The sequence below is a fragment of the Centroberyx gerrardi genome, chromosome 15 (assembly GCF_048128805.1).
Source record: "Centroberyx gerrardi isolate f3 chromosome 15, fCenGer3.hap1.cur.20231027, whole genome shotgun sequence".
Taxonomy (NCBI): Eukaryota; Metazoa; Chordata; class Actinopteri; order Beryciformes; family Berycidae; genus Centroberyx; species Centroberyx gerrardi.
In genome coordinates, this window is record NC_136011.1 from 11457567 (window position 1) to 11482647 (window position 25081).

The 25081-nt window shown below is 41.3% G+C and overlaps 1 protein-coding gene across 1 annotated transcript; it reads right to left on the reverse strand.

The window, feature by feature from the left end:
- Window positions 1-707: 707 nt before the first annotated feature.
- On the reverse strand, window positions 708-25081 carry golga4 (golgin A4). Its single transcript, XM_078288663.1, has 24 exons — window positions 24890-25081; window positions 22841-22918; window positions 17888-17956; window positions 17419-17745; window positions 17183-17230; window positions 16965-17021; window positions 16540-16638; window positions 15752-15902; window positions 15384-15574; window positions 13799-13882; window positions 13287-13434; window positions 13028-13206; window positions 12353-12451; window positions 12080-12235; window positions 8093-11898; window positions 7790-7911; window positions 7196-7326; window positions 6630-6719; window positions 5270-5290; window positions 4983-5051; window positions 4537-4612; window positions 2693-2790; window positions 1808-1894; window positions 708-1419 (listed from the first exon to the last, which is right to left on the reverse strand). The coding sequence occupies exons 1-24, from the start codon at window positions 24965-24967 to the stop codon at window positions 1405-1407; spliced, it is 6279 nt and encodes a 2092-aa protein (XP_078144789.1). The 5' UTR covers window positions 24968-25081; the 3' UTR covers window positions 708-1404.

The window sequence follows — 25081 nt, forward strand, 5'->3', positions numbered from 1 at the left end:
TTCACCCGTGGGCTTTGGGGGCTCAATCCACCAAGCTGAGAGTTGAGGGCGCACTGCTGCCATCTAACGTTTCTCAGAGACGACCAGCAATGTCACAGCTTCATTTTCACAATCCAAAAATATCCTTTGTCTTCATTTAGACAGATTTGTGTTCCTTTATTCCAACTCAGTGGTTCCCAAAGTGGAAACCAGGGGCCACCAGGATTCATTGAGGGCATCCCCAGCAAAATGTGGAATAGTGTAATTTCACTAGAGTATGAGTGTTTTGTTCATAGGTTTCACTGCCCCCTCCCCTCCCCTCCCACCACACAGTATAGATGCAAATCTTTACTCAAGCATAAGCAACTACAAAGGGCTTCTCAGAGTTTAGGGTTCCTTGGTGGTAAATCTCATCAAATGAGGCGTCCATGTTCTAATATGCATCTGTAGGTCCTTGATATGGAAAATTTAGGAGTCTGTTCCAGATTAGACTCCTGTGGTGGGAAGAAAGGCCACCCCTGATCAGGTATGTGAAAATGTGCTTCATCTACTAACAGCATCTTCAACATCCAGAGATTTTGTGAGATGTCTGTATTCCATGTCTATTTCGACATGTTATCATATTTACCCTTTGCTGAGCAGGCTAAACACTGTAAAACCAAATAATGAGATTATTAGATTTAGAGCACAAAACACAATAATCAAGGATAAAAGAGGGACAAAAAGTGTACTGTAAATAAGATTTAATTAGTTTGAAAATGTATAGCAACAGTCATATTGTGCCCTATTGTACAGTTTTAATTATCATAGTACAATTTACATTGTGTTTTTTGGGTTTCTATTTGTCAGTGTCCACAAAATATAAAGTATAGAAAAGCTGTGGTAAACAAACAAGGTCCTAGAGGCCAGTATCTTAATGTGGTGCGAGTGCACAGTTAAAGGGTCGTTTACAGTTTTACAGAGGAAGTGATGCAGACAGCACAACACACAAACCTACAAATCAACTGACCATCAGCATCAATACATGATGATATAATTTATTGCACAAGCCAATCTTTATAAACACATTCTAAATAAAAAGGAAACCATTTATTCTCATCTAAAACATAACGTATAAATTAACAGCCCTAATTTCAAAGTAAAACTAGATTCGTGGAAGAATTTTTTTTCTGGCATATTATCTAATTCCCTCATACCTTAAACTATACTCACACATACTGTAGCATACACACACAGCACACACTCATGCCCCACTGTGGGCACACACACACACACACACACGCACACACACGCACACACACGCACACACACATATATTAAATGACAAGAAATGCAGACAGGAGAAGGGCCTGATCAAATCCATGGCAGTCTTGCCCTTCAGCAGCAGCGTATTTCCATCCCAAAGCACCCGACCCATTCAAACACTCATCGTAACCAAGGCTGTGGAAGGACAGACATGAAATTAATTCAGATTGACACAATAACACTTTGACACAATGTTTTGAGTTGCAGGTAAGCTACATGAGTTTCATATTCTTTCACATATCTGAAGCATTCAAATAGGTGGTGTAATTTTTCCATGTTACCTACAATATAATAATATATACTTTCTTTGCCAGTGCTTTGTCGATACGGGTAATGTTCACATTACAGCTAATATATGAACAGTTGGAGTTTCCTTTACTTGGCCTTATCTATTCACATATCAATGGAGAATTGTTCTCATACAATAAATGTTTTAAGAGCAAGAGGACTTTGAGAACTGAGATGAGTTGGTGGTGGTGAATGAGCTCATGAAAGTCTCCTCAGTGGGGAAACAGATGCTTACAATTGCTTTTGAGTCCTCTTTGTCCAGAACCTTCTGCGCTTGGTCTGGAGGGAACTTGAGCATGGAGGTTATGACTTTGGCCATCGTCTGTGGGCGAAGAGCGAAACAAAGGAAAATAAAGATATGAGCTACTATTACGGAAAATAAGGACGCATCAAAAGGCCTTGAACTTCATCTTAAAAGGTGGGGTTTCATCACTGTGGTCTGTGTGGTCGGTGTACAGTTTTGTTTTTAATGCATGTTACATGAGTGCTGCTTGTTGTACAGATTCCCAATATTCCGCTCACATGAACACCAGATGCACTGTGAACCCCTACCCTTGACACCAGCACCCAATCAAATCAAGCTTGTTCTGAGACAATTAAAGCCCAACAAGATAAAAAACCTTATTATCTGCATAATCAATTCCAGGCCCATCTGCCAGGGCGCATGCATTTCCCCATAAATACAGGGATAATCAGAAACAGGGCTGCCGTTTAGGGAACCTAACCGCTCGACTAACACTAAACAAGGCCAGTAAGTCTTAAAATGGCAAGTCTGCGTCATGCGAGATGTATGTGCTAGCAGGCGGCCTGGGGGACATCCTCTCACACAGGGAGGCCTGCCATGTTGCCATAAAGCCTAACTGTTTACTGAGGAGCTGGGAAAATCCCGCTGACTTTAGGACCATGTCAACAGCACTGTTAATTAGGGACAGCGTTGTTAATTGGACCCCGCTAAACTGGACACAATATGACTTTTGTATGGCTGGAGATGCAGTTCAATGGCCTGAGCTAAAAAAAAAAATGGACTTAGATTGAGGGCTGGTGGGAGGTAAATCACTCTATATCATCAGATCAATGTGGTGTTTTGAATGGGTATAATAATGCAAGAAAAAAAACATACCTTTGTTTCCCGTCCCATCATGTACTCAAACAACACCTTCCTCAGGTACTCAAACTCAGTGGGTTCTGACAGAGCATCAGCGCTGTTGTATCCAGGGTCTGGAAAAACAACCACAACTCAATCTTAAATAATTTGAGAACCACTCAGTCACACTATAATGCATACTTGGTCAATACTGTAACAACCATTGTCATTTCACATGATTTATTGCACGATGCAATCATTTGTTGCGGCATGTCGAATATCCATTATTACACACAATAATGTGCTTACAAAATGCCTTGTTATACCACTCCCTTGGCCAAATAAAAAAAGAAGATTCAAATCAGGATGCATCAAAATTTGGTTTGTAAATGTGAATTGTTTAATTTACTTGTCCAGATTTAAAACAACAACAGCATTCAGGAAGCTCTCAAACATTCCAGCTGAATTCTGGCACTTGTTTTGTTACATAGCATCATGTTTGTATTAGCAACCAAACACCGAAACACTTCCAGCACAGGCATGGGCTCAAATTAAGCGCCAACTACAAGCTCAGGAAAGAATGGCAAGGCTCAGCATGAGCACTCTAATATTGCAAGAGGCTAAGAAACAACATTTTAATACATCACCCCCCAGCTATATTATACCATTATCCACCCAAAAAAACAAACAAAAAGCAACAAAAAAACGATGAATGGGAAACTATGTTACAACGTGCATAAGGCTGGTAACACTTAGACTACTGATTCTACCACTTAATCATCCGGCCCTTACTATGGAAGAGCCAGCACAGACTACTGAACACCCGCTTGCCCTCTGCCTCTCTGGAATAGCCATTTAGATGACACCAAATGTCCCTGGGTGTGCCAACAGAGACAGCGAGATGAGCGGATAGGTAGAGGTGATAGGGGAGCGCAAACAACGCTTTGATCAGCAGGCGTGAAGAAATGGGCCGCCAATAAATCCCCTAGCCTTTGTCCTCCTGACCCCATGTCGCCCCAGCTGAGCCTACCACCCCACCCAGGAGGGAGCTACAGACCTGAAACCAGATATCAACAGCTTTCCCATCAGCCCCTCTACCTGGAACCACAACTATTGCAGTGGGTAGAGAATCCAACCAGGGAGGAGGTGGATTAAAGAGGCTAAACAGACTCATGATGAGAGGACCACACTTTAGTAGGCTTGTATTAGGTCTGAGATATGTGCATTTGAAATAGAATGGGGAAGATTCGATGGAGAGGGAAAACTGTGCGTGCTGCGTGGTTTTGTGTGGGAAACGTTAAGACCGCAATCTGCAAAACCCATTAAATCCGAGGATGACTTTTTCACAGCCCCCCTTCTGACAGCAGATTCTCTTTATTACACCAGCAGGGAAGGTCTAAGACGAGGCTAGAATTCAGTCAAGCTCCCCCACCACACACACATGTACACACACACACACACACACACACACACAAACACATACACACGCACAGTTCTCTTGTCCCATATTTCTGATGCGCGTACAGCGATGCGTGTGCAGCAGACTAGGCTGATTGATGGTGGTGTGCTAAAACACCAATCTCCCAGAACCTGCAGAGCAGCTGGGCTTTAGGGACATGCATGTTAAACTACACTTCACAGACATCACATAATAACATGAAATCTATAGTCTATGAAATCAACGGCCTCAATGCACTTTTTCTGCCCTATGACAATGAGTTAGGTGTCCTATCTTACACATGTATGTGTGTATGCGCATGTTCCATTCACTCATAATGTGGTAAAGGCTCATGCGTTACGTACAGCATCTTTGTTGTACACAAACGGAAATTAAATTGTCTGTAAATGCAGGACTAAGTCATTTGTGGTGTTTACATTACCTTTGAATGTGCTCCCAAGGTGAGTTACAACAGAGTTTTTGTGGAAACATCTAATCTTGTCCTCAAGCGAATGGATCTACCGTGGAGAGACACACATGAATGCACAGGTTAATTAAAAAAGCAATTTCACTCCAGTGGTTTTATTCTATGAATTAGCCTAATTGTTGCGTGGGATATGAGCAGTGCATTTTGATGGTCATCCATGGGGGATATTTGTGAGAATGACGATGTGTGTGAGAAAAACAGTGGGAGGGGGTACTCTAATTGTTTATAAGGTTAAGCCAAATGTAAACAGATGTGCTGTGTAATTAACTTGATGCAGCAGGAAAGCAGTAGCTCTTATTGCTGGAGGGCAACAGAATCCTGGGAATACAGTGGAAGGGATTTGCTGTATAGGCCATGTCCACTTGTCCCCGAGCAGAGCACACAGAGGGCCCGACACTTACTCTGTCAACAAACCCCTGCTCCTTCAGCCTTGCCTCGCTCAGCAAAGTCGTCTTCTCAGCAAGCTGAGCCTGTGGTAGAGAGGATGAGCAGGACAGAACATAAAAGACTGTGAGAATCGGAAAGGTTGGAGGGAAAATGGCTTGAAATTGATGTGTACGGGGCAAATATGTGTTGTTACAAACAGTGGACCTATTAATGATACATGATTCTTTAGAAAAAACAATTGTTCTTTGAATCATATAGACATCAACAGTGAAAACAATGGGATCAGAACCAACAAACTTACTTGAAGTTCTTCTGCGCCCATCTAAAAAAAAAAAAAGAAAAAAGAAAAATTTTAAATATTTTAAGGCTCTAGTCTGCTTTTGGTATTATTTATGTAAAGTTTTATTGGATTGGTAATATATAATACTATATAATATATATTTATATTTGTTTACATTTGTAATAATGGTAAGCACATTAAGATGCAAGTATACCCCAATTTTAAATGGTTAAATAAACTGCCAATTTTACTTTTAATTGAAGAGTCTAATTAATAGTTGGTAAATGGTAGAATAGCAAATATTTGACATGTGTTGTGTAGGCAGACTAAACTGGACTCTAACTTCTGTAAAGTGCGTTGGCCTCCTGTCTCTCTCACAGAGGATATTGAACAGAGAGACACAGTGACCCACTGTCTACATGAAGAATGGTTTGTGAGGCCCTTAGCGAGGAAAGGCCTTCCTGAGCATAAACCAATACAATCCCCCCATAAAGTTATTACCTCACCAGGGAAAAATGCAGCAAAGAGAAGCAGAGGAGAGCAGTGTATTTCTTCGCGTTTGTGTGTATCTGGACTTGTGTGTGAAGGTAGAAGAATCTATGCGGGGGTCTCATGGCACCCCAACACCTGGGTAAAACTTCTCCCCTGAGTAGTTTTCTCCTATCTGGCTCATTTCCAGTATGCAGAGCTTGCCTGAGAGTATTGCTATAGTATAAATCTAAGGCCCAGGATCACCTCTTACAATGATAATTGGGAACAGGGATTGAGGCTGACTGCTGCCTCACAATCTGGGTTTTCCAGGAAGAACATTCCAGACTGATTCAAACGAGCTTCACAGCATCCGGCGTGCTTTGGACAGCAGCCACACCATTGAAGAAAAAGTCAGATCAGAGCAAAGTATGTAAGCAAACTGTCCCTGAGCTCTTAGATAGAATCCTTCAATTACGAAGTGGGACAAAGGAGAAGATAACTGATAACTGTTAAGTCTGTTAAACTTCGTTCTAACTTCCAAATAATGAGGTAACTTAAAGGACCTAGGGGTATGGAGAAAAAAATGCTTCTGGAAAAGAATGTCTTTCCGAACTAGTAATGCTTCCATCAGACTTCCATGATTCAAAATCTGCCTTTCCCAGAGGAGATTTGACAGAACTGCAGTTTCATCTTCATGTGGCCATTGTTGAGGTGAAAGGCTTATGACTTCAACAGAATCACAATATAAACCTCTAGGGCTGTATATAACCTTTGTCACTGTAATAGCTATGCACTTCTATATCTGCTTGGAGTCAATAGAATATTACTCCGATATGGCAACTGCTTGTGACATCCTGCATACAGTAGATACTTGATGACCCAGTGAATGAGTATGTCGGAAATACTGTACCTCAGGATTGCCAGAATTGCTCCTTGCTTGCAAGTCCTCCAGCTCCTTCTGAACCTGCCACACTCTGTCTCCCATCTCCTCCTCTCGACTCTGAAGAAAAGAACAATGGCTGAGTCATTTCCTATGTTTCATCTCAGCATCACAGCTCAAGTATGTCGGTCAAATTGCCCACGGCCGTATTTCAGACCTCCCAACTTTAATTATGTTTGGAGTCAGTGAGGAGAGGGAGACAGCTTTACTTTAAACTAGCCAACAGTCTTGCACCGTTCATTTGCCCAGGTTCAAAATGTAAATCATTCAGCAGGCATTCATAAGGTATACAGTATATGTTTCAGTAAAGTTCGCTAGAGACTAAGGGAAGGTGGTTGCCAGCTGGTACTGTGACTTCCAAGTGTCTTCTGAGGAAATGCTACAAGTAACTATATCATGTACTGCTGATAATTTGATACCATGAACTACTAACAGTTTTATAGAAACAGTTAAATATCCCAAGTATAGTTTATTTCATATTTTAGGAAAGATGTCAACACTCATTTTGTCATTTTTGCAGCATCTTCATACAGTACCTGCAAAACCTGTTCATATTTCTGAACAGTTCTGTGCAAGTCATCCTCCTTCTGGGCAATCACCCTCTGAAACTCACTGGCTTCTTCACGATGGCTACTGATGAGCTCTGCTTCGACGCTCTGGGCCTTGCCTGTGCCGAGGAAAGGGAAAGAAGCCAGAGTTAGCACATAAAAGCTCCAAATTCATATTCCAAACCACTCACTCACATCCCATTTGGAATGCAACAAGATTTAACCACTGAGAAAACATATGGCAATTCAGACACACAGTTTCCCAATTCAATGATCCCTTAATTTTGTTCCACCCATTGTTGAAGATTAAAAAGTCCTTCCTATTTCTTTTCAATCAATTTCCATGCATTTGTTCCATCCTACTGCTGCACATTAAAGTCAATCGTATTTACTTTGATTTTCCATTTTTAAGGCAGTTATTTGTGTGGCTAAAAAGCACAAGATTATAATATGTTAAGATGTTTTCACCATAACAAAAGGGACATATTTCAGACTAATTTTTCATGCTTCACAGACAACATAATGGTGAATCTTGTCAGTGTCATTCCGTGCACACTATTTTATTATTTTGTTCCACCTCACCAATAGTCTCCTTCACTGTTGTATCAAGCTCCCTCTCTTTCAAAGCCATTTGTGTGTTGAACTCCCTCATTAGCTGCTTCAGACCAGAATTGTGCTTCATTTCCATATCTTCCAACTCAAGCCTGTGGGGATAGATGGTAAAGGGGATATAAAAATAGCATGGATACCCCAAACACAAATTTAAATGTTTATGCACAAAGAATCATCACAACCTCTTGCAAACACATGTAGGTTTGTATTTTTTTTTTTTTTTTTTAATTGTGAATTACATTTATTTCTATTTACTCAAAATCTTAAACTTACTTTAGCTTTTTCTCATTCTCCTCTGCCAACTCTTTCTTCATATATTCTAGGTCCTGCTCATGCTCTTTCCTCAATGATCGGATGTCTTTCTGCAACCTGGTGAAGTCTTTCTGTATCCTCTGTTTCTCATTCTTCACCTCAGTCAATTTCTTCTTCAGGGACTCCAGAGAATCACTCTCTACTTCTTGTGTCAGAATGCTACGCTCCATCTTAACCCCGTCCTCTGGTTCTAATGGATTCTGGCCCTGCTTGTCTAGGCAAGAAATGGTTGCCTGATGTTGATCAAGCTGTGCGTCCTTCTCAAGTAGCTCTTCTTTCAGACGACTAATTTCAGCAAGAAGGTTTCCATTCTGCTCTTCTGCTTCTTTAAGCATTGCCTTAACTTCCTGTAGCACTGATTCAGTTTCAGCTGCTTTGGACTCCTCCTGGTGTCCTGGATCTCTTTGAGGTGAGGATAGCTTCTCTTCATACATGTTTTTCAATTCCTCTAAAGACTTTTCTTTCTCAAGCCTCTCATTGCTCTGAATCTGTTCGAGTTGTTTCTCCTGCTGTTCTTTAAGCGTGACCATAGCTTCCTCGAGTGTCCTTCCTTTCTCTTTTAAGGTTTCTATATGCTCTTTGTTGGATGCTTCATTCCTCTTGATTTCCTCCAAGCTATTCTGAAGAGTCTTGATGGCCTGATCTCTTTCCTCAAGCTGTGAGGTTAGTTGTTTTTTAATCTGACCAATTTTCTGCTCAGCTTTCTTCTTGAGTTCTGATACTTTCTTAGCACTCTCTGTAGATAACCTCTCCTCAGTTTCCTTCAGGCTCTCCTCCTTGCTCTTGAGAACCTCATTTTTCATCTTTTCAAATTCTTCCTTTTGACTCTCAAGCTCTAGTTTACACGTTTGGTTTTCTTTCTCCAGGGAGTGTAGTTTTTCCACTGTCTCCTGGTCCAGATTACCGTTCTGAGTGAACTGTGCCTGGGTTTGCTGCAGCTGTTCGGTGAACTCTCTTGTTTCATTCTCCCTGATACTGTGTTGCTGTTTGAGGTCAGCTATGAGTTGTTCACACTCCTTTGTCTTTAAGGCCAACTGCTCCTGAAGCTCACCAAGTCTACAGTTGCAGCTCTCAAGCTCCAAGGTAAGTGCACTGACCCTCTGCTCTTTCTCACTCAATGCCTGGTCCATCTCAGACTTGCTGATGGACTGATTGTCAATACTCGCTGTCAGCCTCTGCAAAGCTTCATTCTTTTCAGAGATTTCTCGCTCCATGTCTTCAAGCCTGGTCTGCAGAGACATAACAGTATTGTGGTTCTGAGTGAACTTAGACTCTGCCTTATTCTCAAACTCAGAGAGGCTGTTCCTGAGTGTGTCGGCCTGCTCCATTGCAGACTTTCTCTCCTGCTCCAATCTCTCAACGGTCTCCTCCATTTGAGCAACAACCTGTTGCCTCTCCTCCTTATACTGCTGGTTCAACAGTGTTATGGCTTCCTCCTTCTCCATTTTGCTACCTGCTAACTGAGTTTTCAAGTCACTGATGATGCTTTCCAAGTTATTGATATGCAACTCATTTGTTTTCACACTTTCTGATATCGTTTTGTTTTTTTCACTGAGCTCCTCAATTACAAGAACTTTTTCAGAGATAGACTGAGAGTGATTCTCAGCATCCCTTTGTAGACTCTCCCTCTCATTTGTTAAGGCTTTGATATGCTCTGTATGAGCATTTATCTGAGCATTCATCTGCTCTAGTGAGCTGCATAGTTTCTTATTCTCCTCTGTCTGCTGCCGGAGACTCTCCTCTAAAGTGCAAATTCTATCTACTTTAGTAAGGATAACGTTTTTAAGATATCCTACCTTTTTCTGATTACACAATACTCTGTCTTTCAGCTCTCTCATCCTACACTCAACTCTTTCACAGAGTTCATTAGTACCACACTCCACCTTAGAGTGAACCTGCTCCATTTGGTTGCTGAGTGTAACTAAATGCTTCTGGAACTCTGCTTCCTTGTCTTGCAGCTGAATGGTGCTTTCCTCAAGTTTCTTCTGCAAGTCCTCACCTTCCTTACATCTGGAAGCTTCCAGTGCTTTAAGATGTTTCTCTGTTTCCTCAAACTTATCTGACAAAGCCTTTAACTTCTCTCTGTTCTCTTCCTCAGTTTTGCTCAGCTGATCTTGGAGGGAGTTTCTCTCATTCAGAGCCTGGTTAAGGTTCCTCTCCACTGACTCCATTTGCTCTTTGAGCAATACCTCACCCTGAGATAAACTTTCAAGCTTAACTGCAGCTTCCCTAAGCTCTGCTTGCAGTTTCTGTACAGTGGTCTCTCGAATTGCCAACTCTTCCTTCAAATCTTTTATCTCACAGAATACTTGCTCATTCTCCTCTCTGCTCTTACTGAGCTGCTGAGAAATTTCCTCCAGTTCCTGTGCCTTCTCCTGTAGTATGTGTGAGTGTTTCTCCATTATATCTTCTTCCTGTTGTCCTAACTTCTCCTGCCAACGATGCTCCAGCTGCTCAATCTCATGCTTATGGGTATCATGTAGTTTCTCCAGTTCATCCTTATGGTTGGCCTGCAATTCTGACATTGCACTGCTGAGGCCTTGTGAACTTTTTTGGGCCATCTCTAGAATTTTCTCTTGAACTTGTTTCTCTTTTTGCTGGAGCTCTGTCTCCTTCTTTGCAAGTTCCTTCTTTGTATTTTCTTCATTCTCCTGAAGCTTTTTCTTGAATTTCTCCTGCATTTCTTTGGCCTTCTGTTTAAACTTGTCCATCTTTGTTTCCTGTGCCTTCAGCTTCCCTTCCATCTCCTTTGTAGTCTTCTCAATCTTCTTCTCATGGGCAGCTGTTTCATCTTCCAGCTGTTTCTTCAGGCGTTTTTCTTCTTCCTGCTTAGCATTCAGTTCTTCACTATATGATTTATCCTGCTCAGAGAGTTCCTTCTTGGTTTGTTGTAGTTGCTGCTCTAGTTCTTGAAGCTCCTTTATCCTTTGTTGAAGTGCCTCCTCTTTGTGTTTGCAATCAGCCTTTGCTACCTCTAACTGATCCTCCAAGTCTTTCAAGTCACTCTTACACTGAACAAGATCCATTGTGATCTTACTCAACTCTGCATTAGCCTCTTTCAGGCTCTCGTTTTCAGACTGGGCTTGCGATAAACTCTGGTTCAGCCCCTCCAATTCCTTAACCTTGATATTTAGGTCCTGTATAACAGAATTTGATTCCTCTTTCAGTGTTTTTTCTCTAAGCATGAGTTCCCTTTCTTTCTCTTTCAGAACAATCTTCAATGCGTTAAGTTCCTCCTTTAGAGTTTTCTCCATACCTCCAAGTAACTGTTCATGCTCCTGTTTAATATTTGCAATCTCTGCATTGTGCTTTGCCACCTGATCTTGCAGCCTCTGCTCGAGTGCCTGCTGAGCTACACTATCAGCATCTTCAACTGCTGTCAACTTCTCCTCCAGAAGCTGTTTACTCTTCAAGGCCTCAGAGAGTTCAGAGGAAAGTGCCTCTAGCTCTGTCTGCTTTACAGACAATTTATCCAACGTTTTCTGGTTCATGTCTTCAACATGTGTTTGCAAGTGCTGCTCTTTATTTTTCAGGATGGTCTCCACTTCCACTCTATGTTTTTCCTTGATCTCTACAAGAGCAGTGTTATGCTGCTGGGTTAGGGTGTCCTTGTGCTTTTCCAGCTGCTCTTGGTGCTTTTCCTCTAATGCAGACATTTGCTCTTTGTGTTTAGCCTTCAGTTCCTCCAACTGACTGGAGAATTCATGGGACAGAATTGATCCATCTTGGGAGCTCTTTTCCAGAGAGCTCTCAAGCTCTAGTATTCTCTGCAATCAGAGATGTTTAGGTTATTACACTATACTATAAAGTCACTACAGTTAATCATTTCATACACTTCTGAGACAACAAAAAACAAATTGTACATAATAACGGATTACTTTTCTTAACAGGTTCATCTTATCCATGTAAATACATTTCACAAAAACTATTCGATGGTATAAAACTCACGGTTCTCGTAGCTTCCAGCTCTAGTTGCATCTCTTGAACCTTGTTCTCAGACTCTGCCCTCAGAGCGGTCTTCTGTAATTCTACATCCTCCAGAGCCAGAGCAGACTGTTGTTCTCGGTCCTTGGCTGTTTGGGCAAACTGCTCTTTACATTGCTCCTAAAGCAATACAAACAAACAACAGCTTGTCAATTAAAATTTTTAAAATGATGGTTATTCATGTGTTTTATGTGATTATGTGGTAAAATGAAATTAACAAAAATCATCAGCACTCACCACGGCTTGGTTGATTCTGGCACTTACTTCCTCTTCTTTAGCAGCCAGTGCTTCATTGTGGAGTCTTTCCATATTGGCCACTGTTTCCTCAGATGATTTCTATAATGTTAATATCGGTAAAGTACATAAAAAATAAAATGAAATAAATTAAAATGCATTAACAATATTTGCATTGCTTGGCCCACCATGGCCAGTGTTGGAATAGTTTCAACTGGTAATTTTTATTGACTGTTACCGTTTATTAGTCATATTATTGCTCACTGGGGGTGAAAATGTATATATTATCCAGACAATTCATAGAGTGGGACTATGAAGTAACAGAAATGATTACCGTTGTCCTGACAAAAAGCCAATGAAATCAGAGCAACTGAGGGATATTCATACAGTATACACTAACGGTAATTAAGACACCTTTCAAGTCAAAATCCGGATGTCAAATCCTGTCCATAAGACCTCTGTAATAATGAAGAAACAAGTAATAATGAATGTAACTGCAGCTGGAGGGGAAACTATCCCTGGACCTAGACTAAATTGTGTTTACAACTCCAGATGTTATTGCCAAAAGAAGCAGAAGCAAACAGCAAACTCATGGGGCGAGGAGAAAAAAAGTGATTGAACAAATGTCTTGTTTGAAACAGAAATAAATGGAGAGGGAGTATTCTGTCAGTTCCTGACCTTCATGATGGTAACAACCTCCTGTTTGACTCGTGTGAGCTCCTGCTGCAAACTCTTCCTCTCTTCCTCATTAGCCTTTTCCACCTCTTTCACCTGCTCCTCCAGCTGAACCTGCAGCTGCTTTCGGGCCTCCTCTGCCCTCTGGGCTACCCCCAAAGCCCGTTCAAGTTCTTCAAATGCTATGAAGGAAAATACACCGTTAATAAACCTATGAACATGTTTTCACTGCACATTCGGAGTAGGGGTGGATTTCACTCACCTGATTTCTCAGACTTTTCTTTCTGCTCCTGCAACTCTTCTCTCTGGGCAGTAGCCAGCTGGAGCCTGGAGCGTAGCTGAGCAATCTCCTCCTCTTTCATCTCCAGAGTTTCGTGCATCTGACGCTTTGTCTCTGCAATGACCATACCCTAAAAGCCAACAACCCATAGCAGAAAAACAACCTTTTAGCTGCAGGGGCTGTATAAATACAAATACATTCAAACTGAATTTGATTTGACAAGCACTGTCTCTGTATTTTACACTCTGAATCAAGCTCTAGGTCTATAATTGTTTTGGACATTTTTTTGGTGCTCCCAGCATTCCTCAAAGAGATCTTATGAGCTGCCATCTATCCTGCAGAGCTGGGGTCAAAGTTTAAGAGCAACAACCTGGGACTGCAAGGTTTCTGACCTCTTTACTCAGTGGCAAAGTAAAAACATTTCATATACAAGAGGTTCTGCAGGACATTCAGTCAAGATGTGACCAAAGCCTAAAAAAACCCTCCTCACTCACCTTGTCCTGCTCCAGCTGTTCAATGAGGTTCTTGGCATCGCGCAGCTGAGTGATCAGCTTTGTCTTTTCTGTCGTGTGTAATTCCTATGAACATACCAAAACATTTAAAAGAATTACCATTAGGCCATTCTAAAATTTCAGGACGCATATACTGCATGTTCATCAAACTAATGAAACCTGTTATGCATTACCAATGGTTGTCTTTAGTGGACTATATATGCTTTAACAGCCAGTTAGACAACTTCAATATGAGATTCATGCTACACCACCCAGGAGGCCTCACCCACAAGGCAAGCAACCAGAGAGTCTACACAAGCCCAGCTAAACCAAAATGCCGACCCAAATTATAGCCCAGGTTAGCAGCAGTGGCCTGTAGTAGCTATGTCTCTGTGCCACTGCTGTTTAACTGGTGGTTACTAAAGAGGAAATGCTGGGCTGACTCCGTTTCCCAGTTGTTTGATCTATGCGTGCTATGGAGCTTGAGTGTCTACTCAACCCACTGATCTACACAGCACTGACAGTATAATGTTCAAAAATTTAGAAAATAACACATTTGTTATTATCTATAATTTTACTATCAATATCCAAAAAGACAAATCTATAGCACTGATCTAACATTGATGCCACTGCACTGTGTACTATGAGTATGGTTCTGGCATATATAATAAATTCTAAAATCCCTGAGGTGAAGGACTGGAACTGTAGACAGCTGGCTTGTTTTACTGGGTGTTTGTCTGAGGCAGGGGATGAGCAGAGCCCAGCCCAACAGCTCCAGGATGCCGCCACGCTGCTTAGGAGGGCTAAGCGGCTGTTAACCTCTACTCTTCCTGACACAGGAAAGGCCCTATTCCCAAACAGTGTGCAGACTCAATACACAAAAATATGTCAAAACATAAAAGTATGCCAATCAAACATACAGACACAGACAAACTGTCTATTATCACAACGTCTTTCTACCAACAAACATTGATTCGTAGATGCTGCAAAACATCATAGCAGCTATGGCCAGGCTAAACTAACCTACCATACCACTAAAGCAAAATGTTTCGAAATAAAAAATAAAATAATAATAATGCTTCCAGTCATGTCAAGCTGACACGACATGAACCCTGCTCCTGGAGCTGAGCCAGAGCATTTGGAGGTTCGGACTCTGAGAACCACAGCATTCCACTGTGTCACTAAGATAATGGAGACACATTATCAGTGGACCATAAAGGCTCTGGAAGATGATTTACAGCATAACATTCATTAGCCTAAACACACTGTTCAGTGATTTGCAGCATCTCAGGCCAGCCCCATTTTAATCAAACCTCTTCATAATTATAGTTTACCGCTACATCAATTTCTAGTAACTGGCTGTCGCCAGGGAATTCCTTTGAAATATCTGGGTAACAGTTGTACTTTTGAAAATATCTTATGGGCAATGTAGGAATGGGTGTAAGGGGATATTATCTAGCAATTGAGAGGATAGTTTGATTGAAAAATGCCCTCATGATTTCCATATGGTAATAAACATTTATGAACACAGTATGAACTAGGCCAGCAGTCAGTAGCCTCTAGTCATTGATAAACATAGGCTAGCTACCTTCATCTTCTCCAGCTCCTGCAGTCTCTCCTGCAGCTGCTCCTGCAGAGTTTCGTTCTCGCTGCCCAGCTGGGCACTCCGCTCCTTGTGTGTACGCAGCAGGTCTTTGCACTTCTGCAGCAGGTTTTCCTGCCTCTTCACTCTCTTCTGCAGTGCCTCCATCACTTTGGCTGGATCACTGTTGCCCTCTTCTGCTCAGAAGACAAAGTGCACCAGTTACAAAATAACTACAGAATAACTAGATAGATGCTGAATAGTAACTCAATAGAAGAGTCTCACATAATACCCAAGAGCCTTCAAGCTGTCTGGACTTTACAGATATATATAACCAAATTATGCATGTGCATATAATAAATATGCATGCTTACCCTCAGTGACTCCAAGCTCTGGTCCTGGCTCCTTAGAGGGGCTCTGAGGGGCTGAGGCAGAGTCCACAGCATCTTCAGATTGAGGAACCTCACCCTCAGGTGGCACAGGACCATCAGACACCCCCTTGAATCGCTTCTTCAACAGAGCAACCTGGTAGAAGCAGCCAAAACCACAGCTAGTAAAGAAGAAGCCTCTTCACTTCTGGGATCAATGATGATGTCTTCTAAATCTGGCATTATTCTATGCATGCATTGGTCTGTGCATTGCCTTTTAATATATAACTTTTTTCTTCTTTGATTGTTCATGTTTTATTCATGCTGCACAGTACCACTTTGCAGCTCTGTTGTAATTCAATAAATAGAGGTTGTTGTCGTTGTTGCTGTTATGCACGCAAGTGTTTGTATGCAAGACCCAGACCCAAGTTGTGAGTTATTTAAGTAATATATCGTATCAAGGAGTATGTTATGTTGTATATAATCATGTCTATGATTTGATATAAGATGTAAGCAAGTTGATCATGTTAAATAGCCATTTGGTGGATTTGTTTATTCAAAGCGCGTTATAGTACTATCAGTATATAAGTACATTTTTAGCATGGGTGGCATCAGTGGGAATCAAACCCCAAACCCTGGCACTGTTACTGCCATGCTCAAGCAGATGAGTTAGTAATTAGTTTTTTTTTTATCCAACATTAATTCATACCTTCCTGGATTGTGAACCCTAAAAACTATGGGTGTAGCTTTGAGCCCGATCTCCAACACACACATCCACACCCCCACACACGCACCTGGGTCTGGAGGACGGTGATCATCTGGTCTTTCTCCTCCAGGGCGGCATCAAACTCGTCCTGTAGGTGTTTCTTGGCCTGCTGGTCCATTTGCAGCTCCTAGAGATCATCAAATAAGTTATAGTTCATACATTAAACTATTTAGATTTTCTTTAGGGAATTCACAGTTAAGACTAGAATCTAAATCTGATGCTGTAATGAAAGCAATGTTTTTAGATGAAGAATTTGCTTTATTATGTTGGTGCTACCTGGGATGTGGTGAAATCTGAAAAGAAAAATTCAGGAGTGCAAAGTCTTCTGTGATTTCTGGCACTTGCGTTTAAACTAAAACTGGCACCTATCTCCTCTGATAGCCCAAAGAAAAGAGATACACAAGGTAGAGATATTGACCTAGGGAGACAACAATGGTCACACTGTTGCCATACCTCTCTCAGCTCCCCTATCCTGCGGAGAGCTTTATCTTGACTCTGACTAAGGATGACCTGAGAGGGGGAGAACAGAGCAACATTCATCTGATTAGATTATGATAGGAAGTCAATCTGAAAATGAAAGCTGAAAATGAGGAGAAAGCTCCTGGATAAAGGACAAACTGTGAACTATCAACATCACAAAATACCAATTATTAGCTGACACTGTAATTTACCTGGGTTTTCTCTTTATCTCGTTGCACTGTTCGGTATGTAGTAACCAGCTGCATGAAAGAGAAAAGAGAAGTTGGTGAGAGGGAAAGAGAAACAGTGAGGAATGTTTAGAGAGAATCACTGAGAAAGAGAGAGAGAGAGAGAACATCATAGTAGTTAGGGCTATGTATCATGATGCTGAACAAGCTTACAAATGACACTTCTTAGTCCTCATGTGAGTGTCAGGGTGGAGCCTCACCTCAGAGTATTTCCCTCTGTAGTTCGCCAGGCTCCTCTCCACCCTGTGCAGGCGATGCAACAACTGATCTTTGGAAAGGGTCTCTGCATTTCCCGGTGACTCCTCTGCCTCACTCTCAATATCTGAAGGGGGATCGTATGTAGGGGTGGCCAAGGACTCACTTTCGCCCACAGCGGTCAGGGAGTCACGGGATGGGCTGCGGACCAGGCTCTCTTTAGAGGGAGAGCGGAACAGATTTTCTGCCCGACTGGCACCGCCACGAATTAGAGACTCCACTGAGGGAACCTTCAGCTGTAGTTTCTGGGCAAACGACTGGGGCTCCTCTCTCTGTTGGGAAATTTCATTCAAGAAATTACATAAAACTCTAAAATGTCATTCATTATGACAGACAATGACGCTACATTCAGCACAAAAGCATTTTAGAGCATGAACTTGAAGTTCACTGAGGAGATTGGAGAAGATAAACTACCTGAGGAGAAGCACTTCCATCTCCATTAATGCTGCCTCTGGGAGACCTTGTTACTCCTTTAGAGGCACTCTGCAGAAAAATAAGACTATGTGAGAAAAGAAAACTGTGCCAGGGGCCTTGTCCTGGGCCAGTTAGTCATCCACACCCAGCGTGCCACTCCCTGATTACTCTGGAGGGAGCAATATTAGTATTGCTGGGAGCAATGCAGGGGCAATGGGTACCCTCATGCAACTTGGAAAAAACAGAGGGGTTAAATACACAAAAGAAGGCATCTCTACTGTACATTAAACAAAAAGGGGTTAAAATTATACTCTACTGAACAGCCATGAGGTCAGAACAAACAAACAGTCAAACTCAATTAGAGGAGCCAGTATTTGAATTAAAGATGCTTGGCGGTGCTGTATGCAGCTGTATTACAAGAGCACAGAGTCAAAACTGAAGTGTGTGAACATTAAGCAGCTTGGTTGGTTTAGTTGGCTTGTTAGAAGCAGAGTCAGAGTAAGCAGATTTTCTCCTCCCTTGTCCAGCTCCAAGCTACTCCTTCCTCTGGGTTATTCTACAAAACAATCAAGATATTTTCAGTTTCCTATATAACTTTTGTAGATGGGGTGGTAGTCACTCCTGGGTCAATTCCAGGATCAGTTCAGGAGGTGTTACAGTTTAAGAATGGCTTTTATCTGGATACTTAGATCATGATGTATGGACTGCTATGCGGCAATGCAATTGAAACATTTATAGGTTTGGGAGGAAATTTTCAGTTCTGTGTGTGTGTGTGTGTGTGTGTGTGTGTGTGCTCATGTGTGCGTGTGTGTGTTAGGGTTAACACAACTAAATGAGTGTAAAGTAAACCCTGATTTTATTGTGAGTGATACCAGCTAAAAGGTTTTGGCTTGATAAGGTCAGAGATTGAGGAAACTCTTTACTAAAGGCAAAAGGCAGTGTGCTAAGGCTCCTTTATACTCTTTGTGCAGTCTCAGAAGATTATGTGAATGAATAGGAATAATTCATATATAGTATAATTTATAACACTCTACATAGCATACTCACTTCACTAGCATAAGCTTTTCTATCCATGATGTCTTTCAGTCACTCCATAGAGAAGTTCTTACCCTGTGTGTTCTCCTAGTAAAATGCTTGTTACCTTTGTTTGGCTGTTCACCTGCATGTTCATAAATCAATAAAAAAATAACAAATGACTGACTCATGGAGAACCTCCCCATCTCACTTACGCAGCAAGTTTGCACCAAGATTAAATGGTAACATGCTTTTACTATGGCATAGTATACTTAAGTGGTTGACACCTCACTTCACAGAGTAAACAGTTTACAAATGTGTCTTGTGTCTGAAAATGTATGACATGGCTGACATTTCCCATACTGAGGACAAAAACATTCCAAGCCTTTCTAAAATATGGTGATGATTTGTTAAGATGTAGATGAGACATGATGAAGATGCTGTGTCTAATTTTAGAAGTTTGCAGCTAATCAAAAGTCATGATAATGACACCCGTTGTATCTCTGGCTGCTAAACATGCACATTCTCCAGACTATAAAGCAATAACTCACTGATCGTTACAATCTGAAGACTATAAAGAACAAGAGGCATTTCAACAGAAGAAAAGGTTTTAGGCTAATTTGGAAAGCGTTTTGTTGCTTTTTTAGATTATATTTAGATGTAATCAGAAGTTAGAGGCAACACAGATGAATCCTCACAGATAATGATACTGACACCGGACCATTAATTTACCCACATTACCAGTATGTCCTTATTGGAGTTAGTAAACATCAATGACATTATTCAGATGTGGCCACTAACCTTAGGCAGAACAAGCGAGAATCACCTACAAATAATGTCTGAACTCCTTTTGCTGATATTATATAAATCAGTATCACCATAAAATTCAAAACTGTACCAGTGCTAAATATAGAGGGCGAGAGTAAACAACCTAAATCAGCATTTTAAATTAGATTTTCATCTCAGAGATAGTGAAGAAGCACCCACATTCTCTTCAGAAGGAACTGTTAGTGAGTTACCAAAATACAATTTTAAATTAAACACTGAATGAATGCAAGTCTTTATTTTATTACATCTTATGTCAAATACATCTTAGACATTTCCTTCAAATGGTCAAGGCAAAATCATGTTAACAAAGCGGATGCATACATTTAGATTAAATTTGCATACCGTAATGAATGGAATACTGTTTTTCCAAAAGACCATGTTCAATTTCTTTCTTGTTTGTAACTATTATGCAATAATTTATTTTAACATTATGTTGAAAATGGGTAGTTTGTATTCCATAAATGACAAATTTCAGAATTTCAAGTGTTCCCATTGTTCATTATCTTCCTCCAGCCTGCTTTCTGCCTCACACATGAACACACATTCTGCTTTATGGTATGAGCGCCACAAGGGCATATACCAAGGTGCTTTGGTCTGTTTGTTTACTTGGAAAAGTTAGAAGAAATTAAACATTTCCACGGCTTAAAGAGCCCACAGCTATACAATGAAAACTTCAACTCTCCAAATAAACAGACTTGTGGGGAAAAGGGCCATCAGTCAACATAATAGACAGGAGGTTGGGGGTCTAAAAGGCAAGCAGCTAAAAGCTAAAGGATACCTAAAGACAAGGGGGACGACATTCAGTTCTCTGACAGATTAGAATAACTGAAGGGCAGGGTAATAAACCAGCAGAAAGCACACAAGCTTCTATCCCACAATATATACCATCACTCCCATTAGATGCAAGGTTAGCCTAGATGTGAGATGCCTTCTTGTTACTAAGTCCAAAGGAAACAGGAAGAGAGAAAGAGAGCAGGGAACAAGCTGTCCCTGCTTGGGCCACAATCCTCTACCTAGTCCCCAAAGGTACTGAGATGCGAGGAAGGAACAGGGCAGGAGGAGGAGTAGGAAGAGGAGAGGGAGGAGGCATGGAGTGAGGACAAACTCACCACACTGGCTACCTGGGCCGTTTTGGGTCGTTTTGAATGGTCCAGAGCAAAGATAGTATACTCAGAGAGAAAAGCGGGCTCTGCTATCATCCCGGCCAGCATCTGACCCCGTCAGTGCAGTAACGGGACGACAGGTAGGGAGAGGAGAGGGAGACAGAGAGCAATGAGAAAACAACACCATGAGTGTGAAATAGCGTTGAGGGGGCCGTCTTGCCAGACTATCCAGAATCTTCTCTAGACAGACTGGCCAGAGAGACTGAGATGGATGGAGAGTCAGAGAGTCAGAGAGAGAGAGAGAAAGCGAGAGAGGGAGGGAGAAAGGGAAAGAGAGAGTGGGAGAGAGAGTGAGAGGGAAAATACATGAAAGAGGAAGAAAAAGAAGAAAAGGGGGAAAGTGAAACACCCAATCAACATCAATGTTATGAATAACCATTTGACATCTCTGTATGTAGTCTCAAGTCATGACGCTGTCAAAAATAGGCTACATTTGTTTCTGTAGTCTTGTATTAATGAAAATGACCAAACAGACTGTCAGTGATGTCAAAGGGTTAAAGACTGTGAGGTGAAAAATCAAAGGTGCTGTGATGATGAGAAAGCTTCTAAGTTGAAGGCACATGGGCCCAAGCTATGAGAGAGCCTCTGTGCTTCCAAAGGATATGAGAGAAAGAAGACTATTGAAACCTGACCAAAAGGTAGCCTAAACCTTCACTATTCCAGTTTGGAGTGCTGTGTCGAAATGTAGCTCTTCATGAATGAATTATGATGAATAAGCCAGGCCCATTTTTGATCTAAAGATCAAACAGCCAAGACCCTACAACACCCATATCTAAGCACTAAAATGCATGTATTAACCATAAGTTGCATCATCCATCTTGGGTCATGTTATGTACTTCATTGCTAGTCTACTTCCATCTAATGAGTCAAAGAAGTCTTGCATAAACCCATATCCATGAACAGAGATCACTGGGGGGGGGGGGGGGGGGGCACTGCAACAACTCACTAGAGAAGAAACACTGAAAGGAGGATACATCAATAATTCATTCACATGCTGAAATATGGCCTGCTCTCCACAAACAAAATGCCCTTCCCATTGCCTAAGATGGAGAATCTGGTTTGGGGGGCTGTTTTAGTATAATAATCGAAAATAATTCATCTTGTGTCCTAAACAGGGCTGGGGGGATGGGGTCGGATTTTCACGCTGTTGTAATATCTCATTGTGATATTGTGACGCCAGGTATTGATTTTTCATTTATAGTGCAAAGCTTTTAACAAAAGACCGCATCAAGATGATCTACCAAATGTTGTTGAAGATGAAAACTCAAAAGGCCTTGAATTTATTTAAAATTTGACATTTTACTGCCCTAATAATTCACCTTTTCCTGCAGTCAACTAAAGGAAAAATGCAATACCAAATCACAATACATCCCAGTATCTAATCACAGTCCTCAGTGTATTGCAAAACATGAATTGTCACAATGTGATTCTGGACCATGGACTCTGATAAATGTATTAGGAGCCCCATGGTGATTCCATCTGTTGTCTTAAACCAAAACACTGACGTGTGGTAAGTAATGCAACGTCTACAATTCAATGTGAATAATCCGCTTCTATCATCATTATGCAAACCAACTGTAATCAGATTTGGGGGACAGACGGATAAGAGTATTTAAACTGTTTACATTTAGGATTGAGGATGGGCATTGAACAGGTTATCACAGCCTGCCCTCTTCGGAAACTTAAGACCCCACATTGACTTATCATAGATTTACTGTTACTTGCTAGCACAGCAGTCAAAGAGGGAGTGATCAAAAATGCTTTATTAAGGGGATGTTAAGAGTAACAAAATGTATCCCACATGACTGAGCTGTATTGATAACTGAAAGATGTCTACTGACAATTATAAAGTAGGGTGGGGAGAGAAAGCTCCACTTCTGCAGGCAGCCCGCACTATAAGCACAAGCATATTAAACTAGCATCTATCATAGGCTCACACCATGCTTACCTCTCTGTCACTCGGGGAGGGTGAGCCATCGTGGTGAAAGGCGGGGGTGTGGCCGCTGCGCCTGTCTCCAGACCCCACCTTTAAAAAAAAACATACACAGCAGCCAGAGATTATAAACGTGTATCCAAACATGATCATCCTGCCCTTTCCTTACTACCCTCCCTCCGCAAATAACACACAACCATAACAAATTAACACTGAAATATGTACACAAACTTCTAATTATAATGGTGGTTTCAGTTTTTAAATCTCTTGGTAGACTAAAATCAGTTTTAATACAGCACTATAATGTAGATCTGAAAGGCTATCTGTCTACACCATTCTTGTCAATGTACTCCACTATTTGTCAGTCTTCTCCTTTGACCTTTTCAGCTCGACAGGCAGGTTTTGTAATAAGACAGTGAGTGTCAACTCAAATTACTAAAAAAAAAACAAAATCGCTAGCCAAAAAATGTTCCAGGTAGCTAGCATTAACTTGATTTGAAATATGCCCAACTGGTTTGATAGGAAAGCCATGCCTATGGCAAAGTTGAAAACTTGACTTGAAAACTAAACCTTCAACTAATGACCACAGAATTGAGCTACTTGTGTTGAAACATTACAAATATAAAAATCAAAAGACAACATCAAGGGGCATGTCAAGATTAAAGTCAACATATTAACTCAAAAACTTAAGATTAGAGTATTTCAACAGATAGTTCACAACAGTAGATTGTTCTCCAACCCATATGCCTCCACTGTTTCCATTACCCTCTGGCATATTAACAACTGTTAACAACTGTTAATTAACTGGCTGTTTATGCAAATGCCTTGCTGCAAAGGCCTAATTTCCCCATTAGGGACAATCAAGTCTAACTGAACTAAACTTCTCTGGCCTCACCAATTTGCTGATCATTATTAAAGGTCTGTCTAAGGTCTTAGGGATAACTGTAATCATGATAAACACATGAATATATATTTTTAGCCATAGTCATCCACAAATCCATGCATAATTCAGGGACCAACTACAGTGCTTCAATCTTGTATATCAATCAAAAACTTTGCAAAAACTTCTCCTTACACCTAGTTTTCTAAAAATGTTATTCAATAACAGGTGAATAGTAAATAGGCCTCAAGCTGATTTTCTCCATCATAAAGAGTAGTGTGGAACAGACATACTGTATGTACATGTGGCAAAAAAAACACATATCCAAATCTTGGTGTTGGAAGTGTCCCAGAATTATGTACTTATGTTCACTGCAGCCTTACTAAACCAAATATGACTACATGTAGTTTTCAAAGTAATGCACACTCATATACACACTTTCCATCCACACTCTTAGAGTGTGGCCCTCACCAACATCAAATTTGCCAATGCCTTAAACAGCACATACATGGTGCAACAGCTTCCCAACGTGACGAGGCTGTAGCAGCCCAGACCCCAAACAATGCCCTCCCCCATCCCACCCCCTGTATTATGGGAAACAACAGAGACACTGAAGTTAGATATAGTCCAGGACGTTAAGTTGAGTAAAAAGCGACGGACACCATGAACAAACATCTGAGGGCAAGAGCCTAGACTTGGAGACTAGCGCAATCGGGACTAGCATAAAGTCAATGCTACCAGCTGACATCGCATTACAGCCCACTTACAATAATGCAAGCAACATAAATCACAAATGTTGTTTACATGACGATTACGGCATTTCCAGTCTGTTGACTGCACTAGAGTTCCTGGTTGGCTGTTCGTCTTGTTGTGTTATTTTAACAACTTGGAGGCCGAGACTTCCCAGTGTCCTGAACGCACCTTAACAGCAGCTGATGACAGCTAGCCTGATAGCTAGATAACGTTAGCTTGTTGCTCGCATTTACAAGCAAGCTAGACAGCCAACTGACTAGATAAGTTCACTAACGTTAAGAGCTTGCCAAGTTATGTCAACAAGTTATACTTCAGTAATCAACGGTGAAGCCTGAATGACTTGTTTACATCGATAGCTTCCTTGGCTAGCACTACAGCCAGTCTAAACAGATGTTAGCTAACTGTTAGCTTCCAACAGCACAACAACCAACCTGGGCCTGTTGTGGTGACTGCGCATTCCTCTGTGGTGACTGCTCCTCGTTTATCTTTTGCTTAAGTTTTTTAAACATGTTTTCACGCCGACGTAGCTATTAACTAACTAGTAGATAACAACTATACGGCGGAATGTGTCTTGTTTTATGTTATCCAGGCATCCAGTCAGTGCCAGACTTCCTCCTTCGCCT

Coding starts and splice junctions, on each gene's coding strand:
- golga4 (XM_078288663.1), bottom strand. CDS start 24,967: ATGTTTAAAAAACTTAAGCAAAAGATAAACGAGGAGCAGTCACCACAG. Junction 15,575..15,751: donor AGAGCTTGGAGTCACTGAGG/GTAAGCATGCAT, acceptor TCTTCTGAGCAG/AAGAGGGCAACAGTGATCCA. Junction 12,452..13,027: donor AGGTTGTTACCATCATGAAG/GTCAGGAACTGA, acceptor TTAACATTATAG/AAATCATCTGAGGAAACAGT.